The following is a 25,429-nucleotide window of genomic DNA, read 5'->3' on the forward strand; positions in this document are numbered from 1 at the left end:
TATCATCAGTTATGGGCAGTACATCTTCTCTTAATAACGTGAGATAACTGCCAGTGTCTCTGAAAGTAATTATCTCAGATGTGATTCGTCAAATCCTACTTTACCTCTCGAAAAATAAGGACTCATCGTTGAACGAATCTTTTCGTCAGATACATTTTCTGACGCTAGTCATCTGTTCTGAGTAATATTATCTAAAACAGTAGGATCAGAGGTATTACTAAGATTTTGGTGCCTTTGTTGCTCGGAAGAAAATACGACTTGAGTGGGGGCGCCAGCCGCACTACTGCTTCTTGTATCTTTCCAACTTACAGCAATACTCTCTAGCATGTCCTTTTCTGTTACAATAGGTACATTTAACTTCTCGATATCAGACTTCTGTCTAGCCACAGAGACAGATTCAGGATTTTGAGTTTTCCTGGTAAAGGTACGAGAAGTCACAGTAGCAGGTACATCAGGCCGGCAATGAGCAGCTGATTTAGGTTGCCAACTTCTAGGACAATCTTTAGTTACCTTGTTTCTTTGTGTTTTAGTACGTACAAGCTTTTGAGAAATAGTGTAATTGTCTGCTAATGCTGCAGTTTCCTGAATATCCGAGGTAGTATGATCGATCAGATATTCTTGTATGTCAGCAGACATACAGTTGTTAAACTCTTCATGTAGAAACAACTGAACAAGGCTGTCGTAGTTGTTACACTTGGCAGACCTACACCACCTCTCAAATGCAACTTTTTTCTCACGAGCAAACTCTACACAAGTTTCATCTTGTCGTCGTTGTAACATACAAAATGCGTTTTGATAACTTACAGATAACAAGTTATACGTCTCTAGAATAGTTTGACAGCGTCATAACTAATGTACTTGGCAAATGGTAAAGCAGCAGTACAAGTTTGAGCTCTTCCTGTCAAAGCTGTGTGCAACAAGGTAGCCCAGTGCTTACATGGCCAGTTCATAGCACGTGCCTGGTTCTCACACATCAAATAGGTGTCTAAGTCACTCTCAAAAAACTTAGGAACCATGGATGCAGCTTTCTGCACATTAAATGTGTCCTGTGATCTATCAGTCTGTTGTCTTCCAAGACGAACATTTTCTCTCTGGAAATCTTCTTCATTCAATTTCCTTTGTACCTCTATTTGTGCAGTCTGCAACATAATGAGGCGTTCAAACCTCTCAAACTGTTCCTGAGAGATAGGACCAGTAGGTAATGGAGGAGTAGGGAAATTAACATGTCTTTCTGGACTGTCCTTAGGTCGGGCACCTCGTTCAGGCATCTCTAGAGAGTCTAGATCTGGTCTAGGATAAGTAGATACAGGTGTAGCATACACTGTACTAGTATGTGGCTGCGTCAAGCTAACAGTTAGGAGGGAAGGCGTGAGCGAGAACTGAGCTACACTAGGCTCAGACACTAGGCTCACTTCTGCCTTGGTTGTTCTTTCTTCTAAGTCATCAAATAGTCATACTTCCTAATTGTGACACTAGGCTTTCTGAATCATAATCAGACATCTCTGTATGAGCAGGAAACAATATATCTTTAATTAATGCTCTGACAGTTTCTGCGGTGAAATTACTGTTATACGTCACACAGAGATATTTGGCTACTCGCCAACACGTCTGAAGTTTTAATGTACTTAACTCAGACAAAGTCAGAATATCAATTAACTGTTCCACTTTGGCATACATCACGAAAATAAATGTACTAAGAGAGAGTGATTATGGGAAACTATAATCCTAATAGGAATTTTAGTGTTGGATATCTTAGTTAGAACTCATAAACAGTATTTCCATCTCCTTGGATCAAGAGACTCGGGTACATACATCCACCTAGTATGTTGTACAAGACTAAACTCAAAGTCATCAGATTAGGAAAGTACTCAGTGTTTGATCATAGAGTTACTAGTATGTCAAACTGGACAATTTCTCCAACACCTTGGATCAAGAGCCTCCCGGACAGGCCCCCATTTGTTGCAAAAAATGCGATTGTAAAAGCTTAGAGATCTCCAGTGAATACTAGAAAGGACTGCCCTTCTAGCATCCAGCCCGTTACTGGGTTTTCGTAACAAGTAGTCAGTATCCTTGTCCAATTATCCATTAGAATTCAGTATGATTCAGTAGTGCTTTAGGATTACAACAGGTAGGTTACTAACTAGAGAAAATAAAATTTAATAAATTGAGTATCGTCTAGAGGTATATTATCAAAGTAAATTAAATTAATAATCAAAATAATAATAATCACTTCTCTCGAGTACAGTATTATTGTGCTGAAAGCACATATTGCATTTATAATTCTTAAGTACCGTCTGGTACATTAACATTTAATAACTTGTACATATTTGTAATATCTAAGTGTGTATGTGTGTAAGTGCTCTAAGTAGTTCGCTATGTCTCACGACTCGACTAGACTTAAACAAGTGACTGACAAAGTCCTCAAATAAACTAACTTCTTGACCAACTGGCAATCAGAACAGTCTGCTTGAACAATATAAAGAATGCTAAGCCCATTAGCAATGTAACAAGCAGCTGCGACACAGAATCAGGAACAAGGAGATAATATAACGACAAGTAGGGACCATCTGCAGATCCTCCACAAGTCACAAAACTCCCATACTACTGAATCTAAGTTCAGCATAAGAAAATCCCCGACTGTGATAATACACAGATACCAGTACAAGTTAGGTCAGAAGCTACAGCTCAGGACCTGAGTTGTTTAGAGTGTCCATGCAACACACAACCTCAGTACAACGTCGAAAATCACTAAGTCTATACAATGTTCTGTGGACAGAGTCTCCAGAACTAACAAGAATAATGAGACAGACACTCTGTCCAACCACCAAGGGAGTCTAGACCAGACTGAATACTTCAGGCGAGGTGAGGACACCCCCCCTCGATCACGTGATAGCTCCGTGGACAGCAGCAGCTCAGAAACAGAAGCCGGCAGTCTAACGAGCCACAAGCGATAATTACAGCAGTTAGACAATCAAGACTTGAACTGAGTACATAATATGTTACATCCTACCTAACAAAAGGAAGCTAAGTCAAATAACAATATAAAGCAATACATTTACGATTTAGCTATTATCGCAAATACAAGCAATATAAAATTATATGAAAAGGGATAATAATATATATATATATATATATATATATATATATATATATATATATATATATATATATATCATTGCAACCCATTCAGGGGTTGCAACAGTGCGTGTGTGTGAAGTATACGTGGGGGTGTATGAAGTATACGTGGGGGTGTATGAAGTATATGTGGTGAGTATGAAGTTGTATAGAAATGAGCATATCCATATGTAATCAGTACTCGTGTACGTGTATGTATGTGTGTGTATATATTCATCCCTGTACCACCACCACCTCCAGTACCACCACCACCTCCAGTACCACCAGTACCACCTCCAGTACCACCACCACCTCCAGTACCACCTCCAGTACCACCACCTCCAGTACCACCTCCAGCACCACCACCTCCAGCACCACCACCACCAGTACCACCACCTCTGGTACCAGTACTACCACCACCACCTCAGGTACCAGTACTACCACCACCACCTCCGGTACCAGTGCTACCACCACCACCTCCAGTACCAGTGCTACCACCACCACCTCCGGTACCAGTGCTACCACCACCACCACCGGTACCAGTGCTACTACCACCTCCGGTACCACTACCATCACCACCAGTACCATCACCTCCAGTACCATCACCACCAGTACCATCACCAGTACCATCACCACCAGTACCATCACCACCAGTACCATCACCTCCAGTACCATCACCTCCAGTACCACCAGTACCACCTCCAGTACCACCACCTCCAGTACCACCTCCAGCACCACCACCACCAGTACCACCACCTCTGGTACCAGTACTACCACCACCACCTCTGGTACCAGTACTACCACCACCACCTCCGGTACCAGTACTACCACCACCACCTCCGGTACCAGTGCTACCACCACCACCTCCGGTACCAGTGCTACCACCACCACCTCCAGTACCAGTGCTACCACCACCACCTCCGGTACCAGTGCTACTACCACCTCCGGTACCACTACCATCACCAGTACCATCACCTCCTGTACCATCACCTCCTGTACCATCACCTCCAGTACCATCACCTCCAGTACCATCACCTCCAGTACCATCACCTCCAGTACCATCACCTCCAGTACCATCACCTCCAGTACCACCCTCACCACCTTCAGTACCACCACTACTTCCATTACCACCACCACTTCCAGTACCACCTCTGCCACCATCATATACATGCTCACATATATGAATCTATAACCTATGACAACATTAGTCAGTGTGTCGGCGGTAATTGATACGGTTAAGTCTCAGCTCTGTATAACCATCCTGTGGAAATTAATCTCGGAAATGGTTTTATAAAATGGAACATAGAGCACCTGCACAGTTCAGCTGCTTTAAGACTAGAAATAGTTGACCAGGGTGTAAAATGCAATCTCGATAGATTAAGGCGTTTTGTATCTATAAACGATATCCTTAGACGGTGTTGTTTTTCTAATTTCTCAAGAATGCCTAAGCAAGTCGGCTTGAATTTTTCACCAGTTGTGGCTGGTGTGTCCTGATGACCAGTGACGAGAGTTGTTGAAGCCATTCCAGGCATCCTGGAATGGCTCAGATAACTCTTAACATTTTTAATGGTGAGACTTCAGGCGTTCTCAAAAGTTGCCAAAAAAAAAAAAAGGATGATGGCGGAGAGTGAACTTGAAGTGGAAAATCTGACTATTTTATGTGAAATAAGTAGTGCGAAATTTTTATTCCCGTTAAATCATGTAAAATGAATTTCAGTTTACGTCTATTGAAGGACTTCAGTATTTGAATAATGATTCACTTTAGGTTCAGGATAGAGCTTAGTAAGTTTGTGTGCAGGCAAAGTGTTTGATGTTGTAAGGCAGCCAGAAGTTGAGATATGATGGAACCCATACAGTAACTGGAGAATGATTCATGTGATTGGCTTCATATTTTCACCACTGCTGTGGTTTCCTGAGCACAAGACTCACACCACCACTACATGGCATAAGTCACAATTTGTCGAATCTAGTCCTCTTCAAGAGGGGCTCCTTGGCGTGGTGAAGAGGCTCTTGGTCTGAGAAATTAGACCTGTTGATCTCCTTCCTCAGACCGAACCTAATTACCCCCCAATCCACCCCCTTCCCTATCCCATCCTCCCTTTTTCCTTTCCTCCTCCTCCACCCCCCCCTCCCGTCCCTTCCTTATTCCCTTCCTCTTTTTGGCCTTTGGGATTCTTCCCACAGGCTTGCTAGTTCCTAGGTAGGGGGAAGGGTGCCAGGGTCAATCCCATTCCGTTGAGGTTCTTGGCGGTGGTGTAGTTTGCCATGGAATCTGGATCGCCTGGGGATATCCCGTTCCCTCTCCGGTCTCCCGGGGTTTGGCTTTGGGTGTCTTTTGGGCGACAGGTGTACCTCTGGAAGCCGCCTTTCAGATTCCAGGGGTGGTGGCCAAAGGAGGTATGCTTTGTGGCGGATATCCGGCCTCCCTCTCTTTTGTCCACCGAGGTAGCTCGGCAGATGTGAGGTTGCTATCCTGGATTGCTGGTTTACTGGCATGAAGGGTAAGGTATGGCATGGGGTCCATGCCACATCTGCACTACTTGCGGTGTTGAGGTCCTCTTGGGCGCGGAGGGTGATCTCCGGCCCTTTCTTTCTTCCTAGGAACTATTCCTCCCTTTTTTAATTTTTTTTTATTTTTCTTAAAAAACAAGAAAAGTAACCTAACCATGGAAGCCCTAGTCCATGAACCTGCTACCCCCGGGCCCCTTACTGGTACTGCACCCCGTTCTGACCCTGCCTCGTTTTTTGATCACCCTTTGGACACTCCTGATGCCCCTGTACCTCTTGCTGGTGCTGCTTCATCACCAGCTTCAGGTACCTGGGTCTCGACTGACTCTTCCGATTTGTCTGATCTCCACCCTCCTTTGACTATCCTTCTGGCCTCTCTCTACAGTGCGGCAATTTTCGCGCCAGCCTGTCCCTCATCAGACCAGCTCTGGTCCCACTTCTAAACACCAACAACAATCTCCTGATGATGTTACTTCATTACATTCCCATTCTACTCGGAAAAGACCGACACGTCATGCACTCCTTCTCCACGCTCGGTTTCAGACTGCACAATGGACTAAATACTTTGACTGACTTCTTCTATTGCCTATCTTTCCGACCATGACTCCTACGCCATGTTGGTAGAGATATTTTCTTTCATGCTCTCAAGAGATGTACATGCCTCATCACTGTCCAGAATGCTACCCAAGCTCATGATCGTTCTTATCTTTCACATATCGATACTATTCCTATCACTATTGATAAACATTATTCCCTCAATTCTTGTAGTGGTACTGTCATTCTGCCCCATACCATAGTCCAACAGAATTTCCAGACATGTGTCAATGACATTGCTGAGCAGCTGGAACTCCAGGATCTCCCAGTCCTCAAAGTAGACACTTACGTCCTTCCTGCCCTCGGGCAGAAACGATACCCTTGCAATGTGGCTCGATTAACTTTCGACAGCCATGAATTCCCATCCTCTGTTTATGTAGCTGGACATCGGTTGCAAGTTCGAAAGGTGATCCCTACACCGCAACAGTGTAGAAATTGCTGGCGATTTGGTCACCCAGCAAAATATTGCAGATTTGTAGCCGAATACCCAGTCTGTGGTGCTGATGACCAGACTAATACATCTTGCAGTCAACCACCCTCTTGCCTTAATTGTCATGAGGCTCACCCTTTGTACTCTCGCCGTTGCCAGGTCTACTTAAATGATCCGTTGTCTCAGAGGCAGATGATCTCCCTTATGCTATGGCAGTTTCTCATCTCCACCTCCAAGGGAGACTGCCCCGTGCTCTTATTCCCATGTTTGCATACATCCCCCTACTTCTGGGGTCCCATCTTCTGCAGCCTCCCCTGTGATTACCCCTCCCATAGCCACTCCTGTATTTAATTCTTTTGCTGCCCTGTGCTCAGACATCCCTACTACAACACCTCAGTCTGTTCTCACATCTTCGTGTCCTTCCTCAAGCCCCAGTATCAACAAGACCTTGTACAACACCTTCTACCAATCGCCCCTTTACTTCTCATAAGTCCAAAAAGTCCCCATTGCTCAAATCTTCTTTGCCCCCTCCTTCTCTTCTTCCACCTTCACATTTTACCTTTCCAGTCTCTGTGCCTAGTTCTTCCCCTCTCACTGGCTCTATTAAAAGTGCGGAGGTTCACCCTCCTCATACGGTGCCTTCCACCCCTGTCCCCTCCCAAGTTTCTCCCTCTTCTGCCACCTCCCAGGTTTCTGCCTCTTCTGTCCCCTCCCACACTACTTCTCCAGTCCTCTACACTCTTTCATCCCCCCCTTACTTTGGTACAGTCCATTACTGTCCCAATCTTTACTCACCCTCCTTCTGCCTCCTATATTGTCTCGCATACGTCTTTGAATTCAGAAACACTTGAAGCCATTTCAGAATATATTGCAAAGGCTAAACTTTCAATGGACACTGATCCACCTCCTGTTCCTTCTCCCTCCCCTCCATCTCCACAGCTTTCTTCACAATGCTCCATTTCTTCATTGCTTAAACATCTTCCGATGCCACTGCACAGACTTTTCTAACCCCCTCTAGCCCATAGGTGCCCTTACCTGCGGATCCCTAGTATTTTCCTCATTGCCATTCATGGCCTATTTACAGTGGAATATCCATGGCCTCGGGTAATCGAGGTAAGCTTCAGATGCCGCTTTCCCGGTTTTTCCCTGTTGGCGTTTGCTTAGAAGAACAAAAATTACATTCTGCTCTTTTACAACCCATCTCGGGCTATAATTTATTGTATTCTTCGGATCCTTTTTCTGATGGAACCTTCAACGAAAGTGCCCTTCTACACAATGACATTCTGTACTGTCCACTCTTTGTTCATGCCTCGCTGCATTACACTGCAGTGCGTATCCACTTGAATAAGTGGTTTACAATGTTCTTTATATCTCTCTCCTTCTCGGGCATTATCTATCCCAGATTTTGCCTTTCTTGTTTCATCCTTAATGTGAAGGCTTACTCAGCCCTGTAACAACTTCAGACAGTATTACCAAGCCTGGCTCCTCCTCAGGAAAATTAATGAATAGAAAAAGAAATAATAATTCACAAAGATAAACACTTTTTATTATTTATTAAAGCAAACATAAAACAATAAAACATGAAAGGTATATCCTATTTGAAAGAAAAATGAAAAATGAAATGAATAAAATAACATTTGAACTCTGCGTGTTGTTGAAATCATAGCAGTTGCTGATGATGGGGGGGGGGGTCGCAGGTGTTGGTTACAACCCGCCGGTTCGTTCTTCACAGTATAGCTGTGACTATTCTATCCTGATGACAGGAAAGCAGGTTCTTTACCGCTGCAATGATGAGGGATTACGTCCTGCAATTTCATACAGGTGCACAGGTAATTAAATCCAAAAAGGGGAAGTCTCAGGATGTTAGTCCATCTCCATCAATTCTACTCATTGATTGGCAGGTGACCCTCTCTGTCATTCAAGCTGGAAAGATAGACAGGTTACCCACTGCTTAAGAAATCACTCTCCATGATAAGTACAATACCTAAAAGATGTGGTGATTATTACAACAGTCAACTTAGAGCAAGACTGAAAGGACTAAGTTTATTATTGGTTAAAAGTGAAGCTTTCAACCAATAAATCCACTAGAATACAAGGTAGGCATGTACTTACAGTAGTGCTGGGAGCAGTGAGTCTAGTGATTACTGTTTGGACCGGAGCCCCACACGTTACCTTTCGGGGGGGGGGGAAGAAGGGAAGGGATAGCAGGAGCTTGACTTACCCTACCTTGACAAGTAGCGGGCAATGAAACTATTGTTACTATATACTCCCTCGCTACTCCTATCTATTGAACTTTTCCCTCACACTCCCCCATACCAAGACTTACAGTCAAGGAGTATAAGAAGAATAGGCGAGGAAAAAGTTCTAACATATGGAAGTCGCGTAAGGCAAGAAATCTTCTATTTACTGTCACGACTTAACCAGTCAGAGAAATAATTGGATGAACCATTGATATACACAATATGGAACTTAAAAGCCTGGAGTGCCAATGTCCACCTCAAGAGGCGACTGTTTGTTCCCTTAAGTTTCTAGGTATATCAAAGGTTTGTGGTCCGTTTCTAAAATGAATTCTTTTCCCAGCAAATAAAATTTAAGTTTGGAGATACCCCACACAAGGGCCAAACATTCCTTTTCTATGGTGGAGTATCTCGTTTCTGCAGGAAGGAGTTTCTGGCTTAGGAAGCATACAGGGAAGGGAGTACCTTCATGGTATTGTAACACCGCACCTAAGCCAGTATTGGAGGCATCAGTTCTTAAACAAAATGTTTTATTAATATCTGGAATCTTAAGTATAGGGTCTTTCGAAAAGATACTTTTAATCTCTTTAAACTTTTCCCGAGCTACATCGGAAAGTTCAAGAGGTTCCTTCACGGACTTTTTAAGGAAGTCGGATAAGATGCCTGTAAGATCAGTAAGGTTTGGGATAAACCGTGCATAAAAATTTACAGAACAAAGAAAGCTTCGCATTAGCTTCTTGGTTTTGGGGAATTTAAATTCTAATAAAGCTTTGATCTTACTGGGGAGAGGCTGCAGAGAGTTATCAGAAAGTATTAGGCTAAGATATCTAATCTTCTTATACCCAAGGAAGCATTTCTTCGGCTTGGCAGTGAGGCCGTGTGAGCGTAACCTACGCAAAACTGATGTTAATGTTTGGATATGTTTGCCCCACGTGGATGCCATTACGTAAATGTTATCAAAATAAACTGAAACATTTGGCCTATTACCCAAGACTAACGTAGGTAGCACAGGTAGTTACCAAACCGAAGGGCATAGTTCTGTATTGCATCAGTCCTTGGTGTGTAGGAAAAGCGGTGTACTGCTTAGAAGAAGGATCTAACATTACTTGATGATATGCCTGCTCAATATCAATCTCCGAAAAGAAGGAAGAGTCATAAAATTTGTGTAATCGCTATCTATTAAGGGCATAGGCTCAGCATCCCACCGAGTTATAGCATTAAGTCAATAGCAAGTCTATATGAATTATCCTCCTTCTTAACCATGACTACTGGTGAACAATATGGAGATACTGAAGGTTCAATGATCTTTAGTTTTAATAATTTGTCTACCTCTGTCAAATGCATCCCTAAGGTGAACTGGGTATAATTTTCGTTTGATAGGATTGTCCGTCACTAAGTCAGTCTTATGGACTACCGTGGAGGTAACACCTGGAAGATCAGTAAAGGCGTCTGAAAAGTTACTCACATTGAAGTAGTTCATGTCTCTTATGGTCATCCAAAGATTCATTAATATTAATGTTGGTTGCGCCCGAGTGGTCAAGAGTCACCAAGTCATGTAGTTCTTCATCATAGTCTAAGTTAGAGGTGTCAATTACACACACCTTACATTCTTCAGTTGTCTTATCCAGTTCGTGTGGAAAAACTAAGTCAAAGTTATTAAGGCAGTTAACCGAATTTCTTCGGTAATATTTCTTAAGGATGTTGATATGATAAAGCTTGGGTTTCCCCTTGACTTCTATGAGGTAGTCAACTTTCCCACAGATTTTTAATACTTTATATGGACCTTTCCATGCTACTAATAATTTATTTGACTTGATCGGCAAAAGTACAAGAACTTCATCCCCTACTTTAAAACTTCTCTGACTTTTGGAATCAAAATACGTTTTGTACTGGTCCATTGACAAACTTAAGTTTTTCGAAACTATGTCAGAGGTCTCCTCAAGTTTGGATCTAAGGTCAAGGAGAAACTGGTAAGAAGACTGAACCTCAGCATTTACCTCCTCATTAGTCCATAAGTCATGAAGGATGGACAATGGACCTCTGGCCTGTCTACCATAGAGAAGTTCAAAAGGTGAAAACCCCAAAGAGTCACTGGGAACTTCACTCATGGCAAATAAAGCACAGGGTAGGTAACGATGCCACTCCTTAGGTTTAAGGGAGCAAAGTTTCCTTAAAATTGACTTTAGAATCGAATGCTGGCGCTCAATCCTCCCATTACAGCTGGGATGATAGGGTGTGGTGAAGAGAGGCTTCACTCCCAGAAGTTGGTATAGATGTTGCATTAAGTCAGATGTGAATTGTCCCACGGTCAGACAAAATTTCTCTAGGGATGCCCACTCTGGAGAAGATGGACAAAAGGGCTTCAGCCAACTCTGTAGTAGTTATGGTTTTTAAGGGAACGGCTTCAGGGAAGTTCGAAGCATAATCAACTAATATATATATCTGTCCCCCAGATGAAAGTGGAGATAAAGGACCAACGATGTCAATAGCTACTTTTTCAGAAGGTACCGTAAAGACTGGCATTTTGACAGGTACTCGCCTGGTACCTCGGGAGGATGACAGTTGGCAAACTTTACACGATCTACAATAGGTAGTGACATCTGAGGACATTTTTGACCAAAAATAGGTTTCCCTAATTTTATTTAACGTTTTACGATGCGAGAAATGTCCGGCCACTGGCAGGTCATGAGCCATTTTAAGAACAGTCTCTCTGCATTGACTTAGACTATTCCATCTTAATTGTTCAATCTCATCTGAATTTAATTTGAATACGGACTTTTACAAGATACCTTTTATATATTCAAATTTATATGAAAAGTTTTTCCTTTGGATAACTTGATTTTGTTTAGCGGCATTATGGCAATTCTGAAGAGAAGGGCAATTACGTTGTAAATTGACAAAGGAGTCCTTCGATATATCTAAAGGCTTAGTCAGGGAAAATCAAAGGATGGATAGTAGGAGAAGCCTGGGCTTTGGTCTGAACCCTAGTCAAGACATTTATGGTATCGGAGGTGATATCTTCACTTTCATCCAGCAAGTGAACCGGTGATCCTACTACCTCGCTTTCGAGAGTAGCATCACTGGTTTTTAATCCCACATGAATATTCTGAGACATTCTCATCTGGACTTTCGAGAGGCTTCTCTGACTCTACAGAAAGAGGATCTGAAACACCTATGTCCATCTTTGGTGATGAAAGGTCAACCTCAGAAGGAAGAATGGCACCTTTTACATTACCTATTAGTACGGAGCAAGAAGTGATGGGAGCTAGTACGGCTTCAGACCAACCTGTGAACCATTTAGACCTAATGTAACAACGGATGGTAGGAAAAGTGTCTGTATGGCCGAAGTAGTCTGAAAGTATAGCAGAGGAATGAGTTTCTTTAAGATTAGGGAACAGCTTATCAGAAATGACTATACATGTGCATCCAGTGTCTCGTAAAATTGTAGATACATTAAGTCCATTAACTGTTCCTGAACAGAAGGGTGCTTGGTCATTACAGTCTTTAAAACATCTTCCAACTTTTTGGACCTTCTTAGAAGGACAATCTGGACGTTTATGTCCCTTAACACCACACAAATGACAAACAGGAATAAAAGAAGTCACTTTACTTTCCATTAGAGGCTTTGATTTCTTAAGGTCTGATGAACCCTTGCCCTTAGGGTTCGATCCCTTTAGGTCTTTATAGGAATTGTGAGCCTCAGCATACAGGTCAGAAGCCTCAGCAACTTCCTCAGCTTTAATCAGGTTACGTTCTCTAATGAATGTTCTTATCTGGTGGGGAAGAGCTGTCAGGAACTGGTCAGCAACCATGAAGTCTCGAAGAGATTCATAACTGTGATCAATTCCTGAACTCTCTATCCAAAAGTCGAACAAACGAAAGAGTGTTACCTGTAACTGCTGAAAGTTCTGGCCAGGCTGTAAGGTGGCATACCTGAAATCTTTCCTGTAAGAATTTGTGGTTTTTTGATATGCTTTAAGGATTGCCTTCTTCAGTAGGTTATAATTACATATATCGTGCGACAAAGTTGCATAGATATTCAAAGCTGTACCAGAAAATAACATTCCTAACCTGGTAGCCCAGGTGTCAGCAGGCCATTCACAGATGGTAGTGGTATTTTCAAACCTGATAATGTATGAAGTTATGTCTTCCCCCTCTGTGAAGGGAGGTAAATTAGGTGTTGGAATATGTGCACTAGCTGCACGTTGTTCCATTACTCCTTCATCTAATTGCTGTTGTGAGAAAGTTAACTTTTTACTCTCTAATTCAAGGCGAGCTTCTTCGAGCTCGCGATCCTTTTCTCTCTCAATTAACTCATATTCTCTATCCTTTGCTCTTTCCTCAAGTTCCCGTATTTTAGCCTGTTCCTCAAGTATCGTAGCTTGTTCCTCACATATTTTAGCTTGTTCCTCACGTTCTCTATTCTTTGCTCTTTCCTCAAGTTCTCTTAATTTAACTTGTTCTTCACGTACTCTAGGTCTCTCCTCACGATCAAGTCTATCACGCTCCTTTTTGTCTTCTCTCTCTATCTAACTGTCTTTCTTGGATTTCTCTCTCAATTCTCTCTCTCTCTCTCTCTCCTTTTTCTCTTCTTTCCCTTTCTGTCTGTCTTCTCTCTCAATTCTCTCTTCTTTCAAGTCTTTCCTGGATCTTAGCACTAATGAAAGATTCTAAATTTTTCCCTGTTATTCCTAACTTACTTCCAGCGTTCATCCAAAACTGGTATTCATCCATACTTGCAAGAATAACTTAAACTATCAGGGGAAATGAAATGCGTATTAAAGAAAACAGAGGGTTCAATTCCTGCTCCACTCAAACTGTAAATAAACCAGAGGGCTCGATCCCTGCTTCAATTAAACAAGATTTATTAATTAAAACGAAGGGTTCAATGCCGGCTCCGAGCAAACAGTAAGTAGAATGGGGTCCCTCGACCATCCAATCTTCTCACCAACAAATCAAGAGTGTCCTACGACAGCTCCCTTGATAAAATAGAGCTCAATGAAACAAATTGTCACTGGAAAATCTCGGGTCCCTAGAGTCTAATCCTCCAAAGTGTTTCAAGCTCGAACAAAAAGGTGGCAGAAATAAATATTATATCCTGCCTGACTTGACTTACAATAAATCGAGACTATAACAATCACCAAATCTTTTAAATACCTGTACTGTAGTCCTACCATAGAGAATGATTACTCATGGCTGGTGGTAAACGTCTGTGGTATGCGGCGTTGAAGTTCCAATGGTAGATTCGAGATGGAGTTGAATCTTGATTCAGTCGAGTTGATCCTGGCAAGGTCGCCACTTGTAACAACTTCAGACAGTATTACCAAGGCTGGCTGGCTCCTCAGGAAAATTAATGAACAGAAAAAGAAATAATTCACAAAGAAACACTTTATTATTTATTAAAGCAAACATAAAACAATAAAACATGAAAGGTTTATCCTATTTGAAAGAAAAATGAAATGAATAAAATAACATTTGAACTCAACGCTAATATATATAGGGGTGTCTGGTGATGGTGACACTGCGTGTTGTTGAAATCATAGCAGTTGCTGATGATGGGGGGGGGTCGCAGGTGTTGGTTACAACCCACCGGTTCGTTCTTCACAGTATAGCCATGAGTATTCTATCCCAATGACAGGAAAGCAGGTTCTTTACCACTGCAATGATGAGGGGTTACGTCCTGCAATTTCATACAGGTGCACAGGTAATTAAATCCAAAAAGGGGAAGTCTCAGGACGTTAGTCAATCTCCATCAATTCTACTCGTTGATTGGCAGGTGACCCTCTGTCATTCAAGCTGGAAAGATAGACAGGTTACCCACTGCTTAAGAAATCACTCTCCATGATAAGTACAATACCTAAAAGATGTGGTGATTATTACAACAGTCTACTTAGAGCAAGACTGAAAGGACTAAGTTTATTATTGGTCAAAAGTGAAGCTTTCAACCAATAAATCCACTAGAATACAAGGCAGGCATGTACTTACAGTAGTGCTGGGAGCTGTGAGTCTAGTGATTACTGTTTGGACCGGAGCCCCACACGTCACCTTTCGGGGGGGAGGGGAAGGAATAGCGGGAGCTTGACTTACCCTACCTGAACAAGTAGCCGGCAATGAAACTATTGTTACTATATACTCCCTCGCTACTCCTATCTATTGAACTTTTCCCTCACACTTACCACCACCACTTCTGTTACTTGGCGATTTTTAATGTCCACCATTTCCTGTGGAGGGGTCTCATTGTGACTCACGTGGCATTCAGTTGGAGGCTTTTCTCACCTCTCGCCCCCTCCACATTTTAAATATGGGTACTCCCACCCATTTTGATCCTCGTACTCATACTCTCTCTTGCATCGATCTATCGGTCTGCTCTTCCTCCACTGCACTAGACTTTTCCTTGTCTGTTCAACTGAACTTGCATGACAGCGATCATTTTCCAATCATTCTTACTTTTCCTTCATACTCACCACCTTTCTTTAGCCCTCACTGGCAATTTGATCATGCAAATTGGGACCTTTACTCACAACTCAATTGATGAGCTCCTACACCTCTTCTCGACGTCAGTTTTAACCTCAGCTTCTCATTCTATACCCCAAACCTCGGGCAGGCATTCTCAGAAGTGCGTGCCTTGGTGGTCTACTGCTTGTGCTCGTGCAGTACATTTGAAACGTGCTGCGTGGGGCAGGTACCGGTACAATAGAACTGATGAGAGATTCTTGATTTTAAGCAGAAGCGTGCGGTCACTCGCAGTGTCATCCGTGACGCTAAACGCACTTGCTGGCGAGATTGTTTCCACCATCACCTCGGCTTCTTCTATGAGTGCAGTCTGGAAAAAAGTGAGGAAATTGAGTAGTAAATACTCTCCTGACCCGGCTCCTGTTCTACAGGTCTCCGGTGTTGATATAGCAAACCTTCTTGACGTTGTCATTAAAATTGGCACTCATCTGGTCCGTATTTCCTGGGGGCTCCATCTATGCCCCTCGTTTCTTTCCTCAAAGTCTGCCAGAGAGTTAGCACCCTTGGACTTTTCTTCTCTCAAAGAAGAACAGTATAATGTGTCTTTTACACTTCAAGAACTGAATGCAACACTCTCAGCTTGCCGATCATCGGCTGCTGGGCCCAACGACATTCATATTAGTATGCTACAACATTTACATCAGTCAGCCCTTGCAGTCCTATTACGCCTTTTCAATCTTATTTGGTCACAAGGAGTTCTTCCACAGCTGTGGAAATCTGCCATTGTTCTCCCTTTCCGCAAACCGGGTACTACGGGACATGAAGCCTCCCACTATCGTCCCATTGCTCTTACCAGTGCAGTTTGCAAAGTGATGGAACGCCTGGTAAATAGACATTTAGTGTGGTATTTAGAGAGACACACAAGTCTCTCCACTCGTCAATATGGTTTTTGTAAGGGCCGTTCTACCATAGACCCCTTACTACGCTTGGATAAGTATGTTCGTAAAGCCTTTGCGAATAACCACTCGGTTATTGCCATACTTTTTGACCTTGAGAAGGCATACGACACAACTTGGAGGCATAATATTTTGGCCCAAGCCCACTCCTTAGTCCTCCAAGGCAATCTACCATCCTCCCTTAAGAACTTTTTAACTGACAGACATTTCTGTGTTTGGGTTAATAATGTGCTCTCCCCGGACTTTATCCAAGCTGAAGGTGTCCCCCAGGGATGTGTTCTGAGCACACTTTTTCTCTTTGCTATAAATGATTTGGCCTCTAGTCTTCCATCAAATATTTGGTCATCACTCTATGTTGATGACTTTGCTATTGCCTGTGCAGGTGCTGACTGTCGCCTCATTACAGTTTCTCTCCAGCATGCGGTCGACCGTGTTTCCAATTGGGCCACCACACACGGGTTTAAATTTTCCAGTACCAAAACTCGCCAAATTACTTTCACTAGACGCTCTGTCATCTCCGATCATCCTTTGTACCTCTATGGCTCCCGTATCCCTAAACGTGATAGTCAGGTTTCTGGGCCTCCTCTTTGACCGTAGGTTATCCTGGAAACCTCACATTACCTCTCTGAAGGCAACTTGTCACAGCCGGCTGAACCACCTTAAAACCCTTGCTCATCTTTCAAGGGGAGCTGATCGTCCAACTCTCCTTCGCCTACATTCATCCCTCATTTTATCAAACTCGTTTATAGTGACCAGATCTATTCAGTGGCTGCTCCTGCTACTCTCTCTAGCCTTAGCCCCATTCATCACCAAGGATTACGTTTATGCCTTGGTGCTTTTCGCTCTTCCCCTGTTGAGAGCCTCTATGCAGGAGCAAATGTTCCATCCTTGTCTGTGCGCTCTGACGATCTCCGCAATCCTTCCATTTATAGAATGGTCACTGATATTAGACATTCTTTATTTGTTCCCCGCCCTTGTATGCTCCGTCCCTGCTCTTTACCTGTATTCGCTCTTGTCTTCCCTTCAGTTACCTCCTTTATATGTTCATGTAGCATCTCACTTTTCCCTACCCCCCTGGGAAGTTCCAGCTGTTCGGGTCTGTCCTATCTCACTCCTCTGTTCGAAAGCCCAACTGCCTATGGTGGCTTCCCGCTCTCTTTTTCTTTACCACTTCCACTCTCATTCTCATTGGCCCGGTGGCCTGGTGGCTAGAGCCCCTGCTTCACACACGGAGGGCCCGGGTTCGATTCCCGGCGGGTGGAAACATTTCGACACGTTTCCTTACACCTATTGTCCTGTTCACCTAGCAGCAAATAGGTACCTGGGTGTTAGTCGACTGGTGTGGGTCGCATCCTGGGGGACAAGATTAAGGACCCCAATGGAAATAAGTTAGACAGTCCTCGATGACGCACTGACTTTCTTGGGTTATCCTGGGTGGCTAACCCTCCGGGGTTAAAAATCCGAACGAAATCTTATCTTATCTCATGCCATCGCCGTATACACAGATGGCTCTTAATCTTCTGACGGAGTCAGATTCGCAGCAGCAGTTTCCAGACAGCGTTGTGCGAGGGCATTTACTATCTTCGGCTAGCATTTTCACTGCTGAATTGTATACCATTCTTTCAGCACTTATTCGTATCGCATCTATGCCTGTGTCATCATTTGTGGTTGTCTCAGACTCTCTCAGTGCTCTACAGGCTATACGGAAATTTGATACACCCCACCCCCTAGTTCTTCGTATCCAACTTTGGCTACGCTGTATCTCTACCAAGCATAAAGATATTGTTTTTTGTTGGGTCCCTGGTCATGTTGACGTACAGGGCAATGAATAGGCAGACACTGCTGCGAAGTCAGCAGCACATGACCTACCAATTTCATATAGAGGTGTTCCATTTCTGGACTATTTTGCTGTAATAGCTACCTACCTTCACACCCGTTTGCAACAACGTTGGTCAACTTTACTCGGTAACAAACTTCATTCTATTAAACCGAGCATAGGTTACTGGCCGTCTTGTCATCAGTGCGGAGGTGACATTGGTCACACTCGTCTTACTCATGGGTATCTCGTGGAGAGGCATCCTGTTCATCTCTGTGAGCAGTGTCAAGTTCCAGTATCGATTAGCAACATCCTGTTAGACTTCCTTCTCTATCAACGAGCACGCAGAATTTACCTCCAGCATCGTCTCCGCTCTACTACTCTTTCTTATCTTCCCTTCTTGCTGATGGACCCTCCTTTAATCCTGACTCTCTCATTGACTTCTTAACAACGACTGATTTACTCCACAAACTCTGATACCTTTCGCACTCCCCTCAGCTCTTTCTACCTCGGTCTCTTGCTGCCCTCTACCCTTTCACCATCCACTGCCCCGATGTTCTCCGTAACTTATTACTCATCCATCTCCCTTTTACCACCTGATACCCTAGCTTGCTTCCTGCCCTGCAGCACTGTATAGCCCTTGTGGTTTAGCGCTTCTTTTTTATTATAATAATAATACTCTCCCATGGCAGACTCCTGGTCTCGATGCACCATTTTTTATTCGAGCAGATGTAAGTGAAGCAGTTATTGGTGCAGTGCTTCAGGAATCACATGAGCAGTTGTATCTTGTCTTCTAATACTCTGCAACACTGTAGACACATCAGAAAAACTACAACACCATTTAGAAAGAGGCATTACCCTTATATTGCCTCTTGAACATTTAGTTGGTGAATTTAGGGGCGTCACCTCAGGCTTTAGGTCCACTGACACCACAATCTTCTCTGTTTCATACATAGCATGAAAAATATAATTGAGTTATGCGCTGAGCTCTGCACATCCAGCCATTTATTACTGATGTTTATCAAATAAAGGGAGAACAAAACATGGCAGACACTAGTCATGTCACAGGTTATTGTAGTGTGACTGCTGCCTCAGGGAGGGGGAGGGTCATGTCACAGGTTATTGTAGTGTGACTGCTGCCTCAGGGAGGGGGAGGGTCATGTCACAGGTTATTGTAGTGTGACTGCTGTCTCAGGGAGGGGGAGGGTCATGTTACAGGTTATTGTAGTGTGACTGCTGTCTCAGGGAGGGGGAGGGTCATGTTACAGGTTATTGTAGTGTGACTGCTGTCTCAGGGAGGGGGAGGGTCATGTTACAGGTTATTGTAGTGTGACTGCTGTCTCAGGGAGGGGGAGGGTCATGTCACAGGTTATTGTAGTGTGACTGCTGCCTCAGCGAGGGGGAGGGTCATGTTACAGGTTATTGTAGTGTGACTGCTGTCTCAGGGAGGGGGAGGGTCATGTCACAGGTTATTGTAGTGTGACTGCTGTCTCAGGGAGAGGGTGGTCATGTCACATGTTATTTGACAATGGTTTCCCATGTGTGAACATGCACTTGTTCATGAACTTTCCCGTTTATTGCGTGAGAGTTTTGTCGTAGCTGAAGTTTAGCATGATTTGGAGTTTCTTTGTTCTTGGGTTGTTTCCTGAATATAAATTTCCATTTACACTTTTTTCTTAAGCTGGCTACGAAGATTTATTTTGAGTTAACGTAAATAAAGATTTCAATATGTTTTCGTTCAAGAATTGAGGATAACAGTGTATAAATACTTAGAGTTGATATCTAACGTTGCGGCAGCCAGAGGTGATTGTAGACAGTGTCAGGAGACAGAACAATGTCTCCTGACACAAGTTTTAATCATATAGATATGGATATCTTTGTTTTACGAGATTATCAAATGAGGAATATTTGAAGAACCGACGTAATGGCCAAGTACTTGTATTGTTTACCATAGGATGTTAAATTAGGAAGTGCTAGTAATTACAAGTTACGAGTTTTGTCATTACTAGATTAGGTATTTTGCTGCATTAGAATTTTCTGGGAAGCCAACACAATTTAACGTGCACTGAGGTAGAAGAGGCTGGGCTTATTGAATACTGGGATACCTATGTTGCATTATGCAGCTACTGAAAGATATCTAGAGTATTTCCTTTGCACACTTCGCTTAGTGAGGGATTTTATGTTAGCACAAACTCTGAACCAGTACCACCAGCCTGGTAGGCTGTGCTACCCAGCTCCACCATGAACCAGTACCACCAGCCTGGTAGGCTGTGCTACCCAGCTCCACCATGAACCAGTACCACCAGCCTGGTAGGCTGTGCTACCCAGCTCCACCATGAACCAGTACCACCAGCTTGGTAGGCTGTGCTACCCAGCTCCACCATGAACCAGTACCACCAGCCTGGTAGGCTGTGCTACCCAGCTCCACCATGAACCAGTACCACCAGCCTGGTAGGCTGTGCTACCCAGCTCCACCATGAACCAGTACCACCAGCCTGGTAGGCTGTGCTACCCAGCTCCACCATGAACCAGTACCACCAGCCTGGTAGGCTGTGCTACCCAGCTACACCATGAGCTACTGACCGAGGTAACGAGTGACCAAATGAACAAGCAGTTAGAAAACAAATACGTAAGAAACCGTTCATCCCACTAAAGAACCTAGAGGAAGGTAGTGCCAGGGTATAATTGTTGAGAGTTATGGTGTTGTTTATCTTATGGTTGTCATGAGATTTCTTTTTTGGTCAGTCATAAATTTTCTTAACATTGAAGGTTTCCGCGTATTTACTTCTTTAATTTCCCGCACTTTTCCTTGATCATGAGCAGTTACGATAACGTCCAGTTCTTTAGGGGCTCTTGTGGCCTGGTGGCTAAAGCTCTCGCTTCACACGACGAGAGTCTGGGTTCGATTCCCAGCCAGGGTAGAAACATTGGGCGTGTTTCTTTACACCTGTTGACTATGTTCACCCATCAGTGAAATGGGTACCTGGGTGTTAGTGAACTGGTGTGGGTCGCATCCTGGGACACTGACCTAACTTGCGGGAAATGTTCAGCATAACAAAGGACTTCGTATATAGTAGTATGCCATTGATGTCAGCTCTGGTCTGTATACCTTGTAAATGTACTTGTAGTAAATAGATATTTCGTTATATTTATTATTCTGATATTTGTCTCCACATATTCTCAAACTAACAGTAAATTTTAATCCTTCCCATCATAACGTGTGTGTGCTAACATATACTTCTGCTACACAGACAGCCAGCAACGGGAACGTAACACTGAGTAAACTCCACTTAGTGCCGAGCGACACCGACAGAGGCAAGTTTCTTAAGTGTTTAGCCGAGTCTCCCGTCATCAACCACCAGCCGCTGCACGACCACTGGAAACTTGATGTCCAGTGTAAGTTTACATTCTTAATTTAGCTATCAACTTGAAAAAGCCGAGTTTTGTTGTCCAGATAATTTCATAGCCCATCTTTATCTGATGGTGACTGTCATTGTCAGGATGTTATCGACAATAGGCCACTAACAGCCAGGTGCTATTTACTGCTAGGAGAACATGAGACAGCAGGTGCAGTATGAGAGACTCCTGAGAATATTGTTCTGACCGGGAAACAAACTTTGGTCTACTAGGATTGTCCACTGAGCTACGGGTCACCTTCTCCATCACGTGCTAAACATTCACTCATTTGTTTTAGATTAATCTTCTGTGAACTAACACACAGTTGTAGTCTCACTTGCGACCTTCAGCTAAGCCCCCCCCCCCCCAAAAAAAAAAAAAGGCTCTTAGATCTAATGTATGGGTATTAACCTTCAGACTCGTTGTGTGTTTTAACCTTGCAGTAAATATATACCAGGATTTTAGTGGAATATTCAGGATCGCATCCTGGGGAAAAAGATTCAAATGGAAATAGAAATATAACATTAATAAAACTATTACAAGTAATAATAACCATAACATGAACTTTGTCAAATATTCACATAATTGAATATTTTCACTTGACTCATTATGGCTGCCGATGATACGTAAGTAAACCAACGTCATACCAACATATATATATATATATATATATATATTATATATATATATATATATATATATATATATATATATATATATATATATATTTTATATATATATATATATTTTATATATATATATATATTTTATATATATATATATATTTTATATATATATATATATATATTTTATATATATATATATATTTTATATATATATATATATTTTATATATATATATATATTTTATATATATATATATATTTTATATATATATATATATATTTTATATATATATATATATTTTATATAAGAACATAAGAACATAAGAACATAAGAACATAAGAATGTAGGAACACTGCAGAAGGCCTACTGGCCCATACGAGGCAGGTCCTTATCAAAACGATCTCTACCTAAAGCTACTCAAGAAACAACTCCCGCACCCCCCAACACCAATCAAACCCAGCCCCTCCCACTCATATATTTGTCCAGTCTCTTCTTAAAGCTACCCAAGGTCCTAGCCTCTATCACCCCACTGGGAAGACTGTTCCACGCATCTACAACTCTGTTAGAAAACCAGTACTTACCTATGTCCTTTCTAAATCTAAATTTATCCAACTTAAATCCATTATTCCTGGTTCTTACCTGGTTCGACACCCTCAGTACTTTATTAATGTCTCCCTTGTTTATGCCCGTCATCCACTTATACACTTCAATGATATCTCCCCTCATTCTACGCCTCTCCAGAGAGTGGAGATTTAAGGCTTTAAGTCTATCTTCATACGGGAGGTTCCTTACACAGTAAATCATTTTAGTCATTCTTCTCTGTATGTTCTCTAATGAGTCTATGTCCATCCTGTAGTAAGGGGACCAAAACTGAGCAGCATAATCTAAATGAGGCCTCACTAGTGATGTATAGAGCTGTAAAATAACTTTTGGACTTCTGTTACTTATACTTCTTGAGATAAATCCAAGTAATCTGTTGGCCTTGTTGCGCACACTGAGGCACTGCTGTCTTGGCTTTAGATTTCTGCTTACCATGACTCCCAAGTCTTTTTCACATTCTGTATGACCAAGCTCTACTTCACCTAGATTATAGCTTCGAGGGTTATTTTCATTACCAAGGGCAAGTACCTTACACTTATCCACATTAAACTTCATCTGCCATTTCTCAGACCAAGACATTAATTTGTTCAAATCGTCCTGGAGTTCATTGATATCCTCCTCAGAGTGAATTATACGGCCTATCTTTGTATCATCAGCAAACTTACTCATGTCACTAGTAATCCCTTCATCAAGGTCATTAATGTAAATTATGAACAAGAGAGGGCCTAAAACTGATCCTTGTGGAACGCCACTAGTGACTAATCCCCATTCAGATTTCACTCCATTAATGGTAACTCTCTGCTTTCTATTGGTAAGCCATGCCTCAATCCATGCTAGAACTTTACCTCCTATACCATGAGCTGCCACTTTTCTTAAGAGTCTCTTGTGAGGTACTCTGTCGAAGGCTTTACTAAAATCCAAATAAACAATATCATATTCCTTATCACTGTCAACTGCCTCAAATGTTCTATTGAAGAACGTCAGTAAGTTTGTCAGGCAGGAACGACCTCTCGTGAATCCATGCTGAGATTCATTTATCAAGTTATGCTCTTCAAGGTGACTTCTGATAATGTCAGCTATAATTGATTCTAATAACTTGCCCACTATAGATGTCAGGCTTATTGGACGGTAATTTGAAGGAGTGGACTTATCCCCTGATTTGAATATAGGAACCACATTAGCCATCTTCCACATCTCTGGCACAACACTGGTAAGGATGGACGCATTGAATACACTCGTTAATGGCTGACTAAGCTCCATCTTGCATTCCTTAAGTACCCTTGAAAACAACTCATCGGGTCCCGGGGACTTATTTTGTTTCAGTTTGTCTATCTGTTTAATAACCATGTCCCTCGTGACAGTAATATTAGTTAACTTAAATTCATCAGGAACTAAATAATTGTTAATTACTGGAATCTCATTTACATCTTCCTGTGTAAAAACTGACAAAAAATAGTCATTAAATAAGGAACACATTTCCAGTTCATTATCCGTCAGCTGTCCATTCCCAGATTTCAGAGGTCCTACTTTTTCCTTCACCTTCGTCCTATACACTTGAAAGAACCCCTTTGGATTAGTCTTTGATTCATTAGCAACTCTAATTTCATAGTCACGTTTAGCCTTTCTAATCGCCTTTTTTACTTCTCTTTTAAGCTGAACATATTGGTCAGTAAGGTTAACCTCTCCTCTTCTGATGCGCCTATAAATTCCCCTTTTCTCCCCTAATAGATGCTTTAGCCTCCTGTTAACCCATTTGGGATCGTTATTATTAGACCTAATTTCTCTCTGGGGAATGTATATACTCTGGGCACTGTGTACATTATTAAGAAAACAATCATAAAAGCAGATCCCTTCATATTCATAAGTATGATTATCGTCAATAAAATCATTAGCTAGATAACCCCAATCAAGATTAGACAGATGTTCCCTAAGTCCATTATAATCGGCAGAACGAAAATCGGGGATTTTTACTGTATTATCATTATTCTTGCATTCCCAATTAATGCTAAAGGTGATGGATTTGTGATCACTTGCGCCAAGCTCTTCAGTGATCTCCAGATTATTCACGAGTGTTTCCTTATTTGACAAGACTAGGTCTAGCAAATTATTACCCCTGGTAGGTTCAGTTACACTCTGTTTCAGAAAACAGTCCTGAACTGTTTCCATGAAGTCACTGGACTCTAGATTACCTGTCAAAGAATTCCAGTCAATTTGGCTAAAGTTAAAATCCCCTACTATGACTACGTTACTGTGTCCAGAAGCCCTAACAATTTCGTCCCAAAGAAGTCTCCCTCTATCGTGATCCAAGCCTGGAGGTCGGTATATTACACCTAGAATTAGTTTTTCTTGACCCTCCACGAACTCTACCCAAACAGACTCTGTTACTGCTCCATCTATTTTTATACCTTTTTTTATGCAACAATTAATATTTTCTCGAACATACAATGCAACTCCTCCCCCCTTCCCATTACATCTATCCACATTGAATAACTTAAATCCCTGAATATTACACTCAGCAGTCATATCCCGACTCTTTAAATCATACCACGTTTCAGTTAATGCAATGATATCAAAGTTCCCAGCACATGCTACCAAACGTAGTTCATTAATTTTATTTCTTGCACTTCGACTGTTAGCATAAAATACCATCATATGTTTTTTCTTCTGCACATTTTTCCTATTCATCTTTGTTTTTACAC

General features: G+C 42.3%; 1 protein-coding gene across 2 annotated transcripts in view; it reads left to right on the forward strand.

Moving 5' to 3' along the window:
• Positions 1-25,429, forward strand: part of LOC128705400 (nephrin) — a 505,892-nt gene that overhangs the window by 325,110 nt on the left and 155,353 nt on the right. For both annotated transcript variants that reach the window (XM_070100632.1, XM_070100633.1), the window contains one exon: positions 21,360-21,504. In XM_070100632.1, coding sequence (XP_069956733.1) covers positions 21,360-21,504 — 145 coding nt within the window. The remainder of the gene's footprint in view (positions 1-21,359; positions 21,505-25,429) is intronic.

This window comes from Cherax quadricarinatus, chromosome 73 (genome assembly GCF_038502225.1).
Source record: "Cherax quadricarinatus isolate ZL_2023a chromosome 73, ASM3850222v1, whole genome shotgun sequence".
Taxonomy (NCBI): domain Eukaryota; kingdom Metazoa; phylum Arthropoda; class Malacostraca; order Decapoda; family Parastacidae; genus Cherax; species Cherax quadricarinatus.